This window comes from Echinococcus granulosus, assembly GCF_000524195.1.
Source record: "Echinococcus granulosus chromosome Unknown EG_S00110, whole genome shotgun sequence".
NCBI classification, from domain to species: Eukaryota; Metazoa; Platyhelminthes; class Cestoda; order Cyclophyllidea; family Taeniidae; genus Echinococcus; species Echinococcus granulosus.
This window is the reverse complement of record NW_020170490.1, coordinates 49,001-57,533: the sequence shown is the minus strand read 5'-3', so window position 1 is coordinate 57,533 and position 8,533 is coordinate 49,001. Positions and strand designations below refer to the sequence as shown.

The 8,533-nt window shown below is 42.8% G+C and overlaps 2 protein-coding genes across 2 annotated transcripts in view; both read left to right on the top strand. All coding sequences in view use genetic code 11, as the record gives it.

The window, feature by feature from the left end:
- EGR_08545 (tRNA (adenine-N(1)-)-methyltransferase non-catalytic subunit TRM6) overlaps positions 1-1,202 on the top strand; it is a gene marked incomplete at both ends in the record, with an annotated part of 3,201 nt that extends 1,999 nt beyond the window's left edge. The window contains 4 exons of the mRNA XM_024497794.1: positions 318-345; positions 420-458; positions 540-877; positions 939-1,202. Coding sequence (XP_024347775.1) covers positions 318-345; positions 420-458; positions 540-877; positions 939-1,202 — 669 coding nt within the window. The remainder of the gene's footprint in view (positions 1-317; positions 346-419; positions 459-539; positions 878-938) is intronic.
- A 1,992-nt stretch (positions 1,203-3,194) lies between these two features.
- Positions 3,195-4,848, top strand: EGR_08544 (egf-like domain protein; the record flags this gene model as incomplete). The annotated part of the gene is made up of 3 exons (XM_024497793.1): positions 3,195-3,363; positions 3,548-4,309; positions 4,802-4,848. The coding sequence occupies 3 exons, from the start codon at positions 3,195-3,197 to the stop codon at positions 4,846-4,848; spliced, it is 978 nt and encodes a 325-aa protein (XP_024347774.1).
- Positions 4,849-8,533: the final 3,685 nt, after the last annotated feature.

Genomic DNA, 8,533 nt, shown 5'->3' with positions numbered 1-8,533 from the left:
AATACTACAGGCGTATATGGTAGGTCATGACATCGACATATACAACGTATGACACCATATCTTCATCATTCGATATTTACATACATTAGCCACCTTCTGAGATCCCCAAAATTAGTCCATTTTACCCTCTACATTTGCAGATTTATAATGTCCAATTTGGAGACGTTACTTCTCTCCTCTTGACCGGTTTGTTTGCTAAAGAACACCTAGATGATTCCGTGTCGCAGTCTCCACAACATAAGGCAAGGTTCATTTCCACTTTACTCCATTGTGATAAGTAAGAGCAAAGGTTTAATTTTTTTTCTTTGTGCTATTAGAGGCCGCGCATAGAAGAAGAGGAGGCGGGTAAGAAAATTGGACATTTTTCTTCCTTGCCCACACTCTTGTGCGCATTAACAGCTCCCATCGCTCTGTTGCAGCCGCTGAAGCGTGTTTGGTTACAAATGAGGATAAGTCGCGTAAGAGCTGTTAAATAACACTTTCTTGGAAAGCATCTCACTGGGACTACTGCTAGTCATAACGCTTCATTCGACCTGTAGCGAGTGATGAATTATGTTTGTTTGGAACCAAGGAGGCTCTGCCAGAGACTGCCGCGGATAGCACACGGAAATCCAGGCGTGTTTCCCAACGCCGGTCAAAGAAGACAGAAAGCATGTCAGAAGAGGAGAAATTAAAACGGTCTCAAGAGAAGCAGGAACAATTAAACGAGATTCGGAGGATTCTTTGTCCTACGGATGAGCAGCTTTCACCAGACCTCGAGGATCGACCAGATTGCCTCATTGTAGCCTCGCGATTCTACCCCGTTGAAATCACTCTCTTATTGATGCAGTTTCTACCACCTGGTCGACCTTTTGTAGTCCACTCGCACATTCTTCCGGTGAGCACTCCCCTTACTTAGCGTCTGTTTTCAACTTGCTGACGTGTTTGCATGCTACTAGGCCCTCGTCGACTTGTACAATGTTCTGAAAAGACGAGGTAGTTGTGCCCAGTTGTCACTCCATGACACCTGGCTGCGTCCGATGCAGGTACTGCCGGGCCGCACACATCCAGTTATTCGGATGACCTCGGGTGGTGGCGGTTTCATCTTGCACGGCTACACTGTTCAACGACGGGAGGATCCGGACGCCTTCTTGAGCCGCTCCACCATGCGAGCCTCGACGAAACAACTCTTTGATGAGGGGCTTATTTCTTACGCACAATAATGCTTGACTGTATAATATTATTAATAATCACACCTGAAGTGCAGCATTTTTGACTCTATGGTCTCATTTTGCTGCAAAAATGATTTCGAGTGTAAATGGAAAGGCTGGGTGTATCTAGTCTACTGATGTATAATAAGTAGCATTGCGGGCCGTGACTTTTGTGCGTTACGAGTTTAAAGTAGAAATTGGGATTGCCTTGGAAGATAGAATCGTCGTATTTGAAGCAAGAAGATGACGTAACTGAAGTGACTTCATTCCTTCTCGAGTTAGGCATAAGTTTCAAAGTCAAAGGAGACTTCATTTGGGTCATGGGATGTTACAAAAGCATGACCGGGGAAATCCGTTATGATATGCAACTTCAAGGTTGACAAAAAATACTTCGTCAATGAGATGTGGCAATATTTTTTTTAGCTTTTGACGTCATAGATTCGAGTGTGTCTACTCATAGATACGCAAAACGGAGGGTGCGTGCGTGCTTATAGAATTTCTCACACGTCGCTTCTGGTGCAGGTTTTTTTTGAATAACTCCTTAACAAATTTGGCAAATTTTCCTCCTTTTTCCTTCAAGATTTGCAAGCACTCATCAAGAAGGTTTTTCAAGTTCCGAAACCACATGAAGCTGTCACGCAACCCATGTGTGACCACGTCTCACGTAGCTGATTCCACAATAAAATTATGAGTTAGAAAATCCATTTTGCCCTCAATGGTTTATGTCCGGTCCAGGCTACTTGATTAGTGTGTTTATTTGTCCACTGCCTTCAAGCCGGTAGGTAGGTAGACGTTGCGTTGTGCCTTTTTTTAAATCAAAATTAGCCGACTTCCTGTCGTGCCCCGTGACATTTTACGACTTTGCGTCTGAAATTCACTGCCTGCGTAAATACGCACAGATGCACATTCGTGTACAGGTTTGTTTACAGCCAAGAGGTTATATAAACTCCGGTTTCGAAAGAAAACAATCCACTGGGCACAATGGAGTTGCCGTTTGCCTCAGTGATTGTACTGATACTGGCGTTCTACCTTCTCAGCGCCGAGAATTTAAGCATTCCGAGTAGGTGTTTGTGATTTTGATACTTTGCTGCTCACTTTATACCTTCCCATGCTTCCCCACCTCCGACCGTTCTCCTTCGTTATTTTCCTTCCCCTTCACGCAACACCGCTGTTTTGTTGTGTGTAAGCCACTACAGGATCAGAAACGAGATATTGGGAGCTCATCACAAGATTTCTTTTGTCGATAGCTTGATGCACACACTGAGCTTATCGGCAAGAAGTCAGCACACTTCACAACAGGTGACCAGACTAATGATGATTGACATATTGACATTCAAATGGTATGACTTCATGCATTGTAAGAATTACTACAAGACCTTTACTCGAGATCAGCTTATCGGTTTTAGAATTATCGCCAATCTTTAGGTTTATTTTGGTTGGTAATATAATACTGTGTACTTAAATAGTAGTATCGTTCCCCGAAACGCCTTGGCATCGCAGGTCAGTGGTTGAAACCACTGGATGCACAGTGTTCTTTTCAAAGCAAAATAATTGAAAAGCCCTAATCATATTCGTATAGACTGTGCTAATCCAATTGTAGCCTGTGTGAAATTTACACTCTCCTCTCCACGTCTAACCGCCGTGTTCGCCTCTGTCGTGAATGACCTCCCTGACTCAAACCTGCACAATCAACACATCTAGGCACTAAAGAAATGAAAACTGGTACCACGTATGCCATGACCTTGTCATTGTCATTAGCCTTACGGCCTTCACCTGCGCGAAGTCAATCAATTAAAGTGGCAACTGGAGTTACGCTGCCTCTATGACTATGAACTGGGCGCCAGAAGTGCTACTTCATTTTTTTGCTAATCAAAAAAAGCTATAAATCAGCCATCACACACGAGACTAAGCATAGTGATTAGCGTCATCCATTCTTAGAGCATCATATCAGCGAGTTCCACAAGCGCTAGGGAGTGGTTGCATTCATCACTACCAACTCTGCGGATGCCATGCCTGAAGAGGATGAAGGAAAGGATCTTTGGTTACCTTGTAGAATGTGAGGCGAGTAATTGTGAAGACGCCTATGCCGAGTGCTTTAACTTCACCTCGACGGTGTGTTGCGTCTGCCCTCCAGGATTCAATGGCGGTGGATGGGAGAAGTGCATACACCGACGTAAGATAGCTGTTTATTGACGAACCCTTTTAAGAGACATGGATATATAATCCAGCTCCTTATAATTTTTCACACAGTCTTGATTTGTTACCTTCAATATGAACCGTGAAATTTCGAAGAACTAAGTTCCCATAATTGACATAGAAATCGACTAATCATTCTTCTGCTTCCACTTTATTCACAGGCTCTGCCGATCGTTTTATCCGCCTAAAAGGAATGATATCAATCAAACATCCTGACGATAACTACGAACACAGTTTCCCGATCTCCCACGAGACAATCACAATTCGAGGTCCACCACTGGGTCAAACGGCAATATACGACGTCCCTTCCATGGGTGTGGTGCACAACACCCTTCGTCTTCTCACCCCACTCCTTCATTACATTAATAGCCTCACAAGCTTTCCAACCGAAAACTCACGAATCTACAACATATTTTCCCTGACAGGTGGATTTTCTAACCTTGTTCGCCTGAGATTCAATGTCTCCTATCAGGGTCTCGGCAACCTCCTGGTTGATATTCAGATTCAACGCTCCATCTCGGACTCGGATTACTACGAGGGAAATATGAATGTAGAGGTGAGAATTGAGGAGTCGTTTAAGGTACCGAAGGAAATCTACGTGGAGAAGCAGTTTGGCAGTAGGGTGATTCACTACTCAAAAATCGCACGAGGTGTTCTGCGATTCAGACGTCAACGCCTGAAACTCACTACGATAACGCAGCAGACTCCGAAGGTATTGCGAGTCGGCATAATCGGAACGGGGTACGTGTCAGTGGACGAAGCAGCGTGTCTGTTGCAGAATGGCTCTCTATTGGAGGAAGATAAAGATGCTTTCAGTGTGCGACTGGATCCAAAAGGCTATTGTAATACGGCCTGCCCACACAGTAGCACCTTCTGCACCATCTACTGCCTCGACTACCCTGTTCTAGAATCTCAACAGGCGTGTGAGTGTAGCATTATTTCGTTTCCTCGTACTCTACAGTTTGTTTGATCCGAAAATTCAGATTGAAGTCCCACGACTATCGAAGTTAGGCTCTACAGAATTTAATAACCGCATTTAGTAAACACTGTGTATAATGAGGGTGGATATTTTCCATGTTGCATCACTCGATGAACACCTAAAATGGCAGTTTTCATAAAGAAAACAACCATCATATTAAACATATGTTTCGTGAAGACACGCAGGTTCTCATAACCTCTTTGGTTCGCAGCTAAGATATCCACATGCCGGGCTTTTGGGGTAAAGAGGTGATTTACTTAAGAAGAAGCCCGGTCATCATTACTTCCCCAGATAGTTGCCACGCTCTGTGGAAGAAAACGGACATTTTGCTGACCCAATGCTATGCTCATAGAACCTAAGGTTTCCTTCCTTAACTTTCAGCAGAAAACATAGACGAGAATTTATCTACTTTTCTCACTAATCCGATTATTTTCAGTCCCAGAGTTGCACACTTCTTTTGCAAACATAAAATATTCTGCTTAAATATTTTTCTCTCCTTGCATTCAGTGTCATTTATAATGTTTTATATGTATAACTGAAACCACCATAATCCATTTAAGTGTACACGGAAGCAGAAGGAATTCGAAAGCCCCGAATCGTTGACACGGAGGCGGATGAAGAAAAATACGGTTGGTGTCTTTATTTACGCTTAATATATTCTAAGAGCATCACCGGTTGCTATTACTGAAGAAAAAATACGAAATGCCGATCAGGTTGCGTAGTCATGATGCTCTGACTAGGATAAACGATCCACATTTCGCGAATCCCAATCTTTTAGTGATCAGTCGTTATCATGATGAGCTGTGGAACAGATTATCTCCACCGGGAATGATGATACATCGTTTTTATGCGAGGAGTGGCGTCAGTTAGACTAAGCAAAGTCATGTGCAGTCTGGTGACTTGTTATTGTCCTACAAAAGGTCTGTTTGAGTCACAGTCTGAGAAAACGAAATAACAAACCCCAATAGCTCAAGAGGGCACGTGGTCAATTGTTCAGCTAAACATATTTAAGACTGCTATGGGGAAATACTTGTGTCCGATGTATGAAATGAATTAAGATCGCCTTTTCAGGCTAGGTTAGTGATGTTTTAGCGTAAAGTTTACCGAACCAGGGGTAAACCGTGGAGTTCCAAATCCCTATTTGAAGTTAACGATGGACCAGCACTACATTGCTGGTGTAGGGACGGTCCGGGAGGTCCCAGATAGGCATGGCATGAAGGTCACGCCGCAGTGAAGGTGGTACAACTTGGGAGGGACAGAAAGTGACCCCATCCAACCAGTTGACTAATAGGCTATGCAGTCCAGCCTTTTCAAGTCAAAAAGTTGTGTTGCATGCATCAATTGTAACTGAAGCGTGCTTTAAAATGCAAACTAGAAGGTAAGTTAACACCCTGCTTACATACGCTTATGAAGTAGCATAAGAATCATTCCCATAGAGAAAGAGGAAATGGTTAAAAACAAAGAGGAGATTTGCGCATATATACGTAATCTAAAGGTAAAAGAAATGGCATAAACGTCAGAAAATTGCCAAATTAAAGTTCTCCCAGTAGAAATAAACGACTGTTTTGTGCAAAAGTGGAAGTGATCATTTGAATCAAACGGCACTCAAACTGATAACACTTAAGAGGATGATTAAGGCGATATTTTACAGGCACAATCTTACTCAATGAGTTTTGTAACTCGTTGACTCGCTCTTTCAAAAGTTGTCTGCAGTTGTGGTTTTTTTGCATTAGAAGTCATAGATATCAGCCAACTTGTCAGTAAGTCGCTTGATCGTACTCCCCGCTAACTTCCGCTTCCTTTGACCTGTCTAGCATAGTGGATTTATCTGCTCTACCGGCCAAGTTTACTCGGTTTCAAGACCTAGAGATGCCTCCTGTAAAGCTTGTTGTAGGGGAGGCGCGCAGCAGAAGGTACTATCGCAAAGTAGTCGATTCTGTTGATAAAACTACCACCTTTTTTACACAGAATTGGAACAGGCACTTTAAGAAACTTCCAGACTAATGTGTGAAGGGATGATGACGTAGGTTGTTCACACGTTAAAAAAAAACATTCAAATACACACACATACACACACTCAAGAAGAGAAGTGGCTGTAAATCACTACTTCCAGCACCATTAACCTCCTCTTCTTCACTTCACTTTACCCTGTGGGAGCGGCAGTTCGTGCCTTTTAAACTTCTTGCTGCCTGGTTGGCCGAATGACTACGCACCGACTGACTCGTGATTAGCAGTGGCAGGCTTTGTGCTTTGGTGTCCCACCCTGCATTTACACGACACATCGTCTCCTATGCCTCTGCCTGGTTTGAGAGTGGCATCATAGCGACAAAATATTTTATCCAGAGCCTATCCATTCGACTTGATGAAACTTGAAGGTGTGGAAGAATAAGCAGAACTTGTCAATCAAGGGGCAGAAAGTCCTAGTCCTCACCTCATTGCCACAGGAGGGAGGGAGGGAGGAAGGGGCAGGAAAAGATAGTGGCTTTTCCTCATCATCGCTCTTCTCCATTCCTCTGATGATGATTTTCACCGCATCAGAAAGTTAGCATTAGTGAAAAAGAACAGACGATTTTAAACTAAGTGAGATCGAATGGGAGGTGGCAAAAGCCGCGCTACTTGCTTCGAGAGATGAAACCTATTAAAGTAGAATTTGGGAGCTTGTTTCCCGTTGAGAAAGGCGTTTTAGGTGGCAATGAGAATAATATAAATGATCCAGACATTTCATAAAGCTTGCAGCAGTGTAAAATCACAAGAGTTCTTTGTGTTGACGTATCCATTCCTCGCTGGTGGGATGTCCGAAGCGCTTGGCACCAAGCCTAGCAACGTGACTACTGTCACACTGTTCAAGTCACGCATGATGTAGCTTATCCGCTCCCGCAGTTCCAACTTTGAGGCTACATGACCCTCTTAGACGAGCGTTAGACCTTCACCACGATCGTTCATCACCCCGATTCACTGGATCCCATTCAAACTGTTCGACACCGCTGAGATTGAGCTTGCTAATCACTTCTTCACACCATATGTCAACTAACAGAGATGATTTGGATGGAAACATACTTCTTGCTAAGTTGGCAAGATTGCATAATTCCAGAAAAATCAAATTTGTCTTTTTTTTGGTGCCACCTATTGTATGACTTAGCAAAAACCAACAAAAGAAAGGCTTGCACCAATAGCTGCGGAGAGTACCTGTCCTTTGGAAACTCCACGTTTTATCCCATTCTTGTCACGAGAAACAGAGAATTCTCACTGAGCGAAACCACTGAAACATCTTGTTAGAATTTGATATTTCCCTGAGTGGAATGACAAACAAGTGTACCTTCTCGCTTACGTGTCTGTCACCAACTGTCGACTGTTAAAAATGACCCTCCATTACCGCTTTATTCAGTAAAAAAAAACATAGATACCTGTAGCTCTCTAGATTTTTCCCTGAAATCGAAGGAAGACATAATACTGAGGTAGAATATGCATTACTGACACAGAGGAGGCCTTAAGGGGCTACTGGCATAGCCCGGAGACCAGACCACCCGGCAGAGGTGCTTTGACAGAGCCCGCACAATCAAAGCGAAGAGTTAAACAACTAAACAAAGTATTCCACACCAAATGAACTAATAAAATAGGGTGAATATTAAGGGAGAGTTGAGTATTTTTAATAATGATTTACTAGCATTCTTTCTAATTTACTTTTAGGGTCAGGAATCTCGTAGGAGGAGCACCGCCTCTGAGATAATGCTCGATTTGCACGATGCAAAAATGGTTTTTGTTAGCCCTTGCTTTATAGCGCTGTTTAATAATTATGGCCTACAGCTTTTCTTTCTTCACATTTTTTTAAAAACGGAGAAGAGAGGGGACGCAGTTTTCATGGTTTGTGGTGTAGCCGTAAAGGGAGTCCTCTAATCGATGTAGGAAGCAACACGAGAAATTTGTACCAATGAGGAAATATGAAAAATGGTAAAACCGACTTAATGCACGAAATTCTTTGAAGGGCCCTTCAGTCCAAAACACTTTTTAAAGCAATCTATAATAGTTAAATTGTATTAAATTACTCTATTGCTTATTTCATATCACTTGCATACTTGACAAAAAAGGTATGCCAACTAAAATATTACAAACGTTATACCCATGCTTATTCTAATGTTGGCGTTTTGCGTTGTCACTATTACTAGGCTTT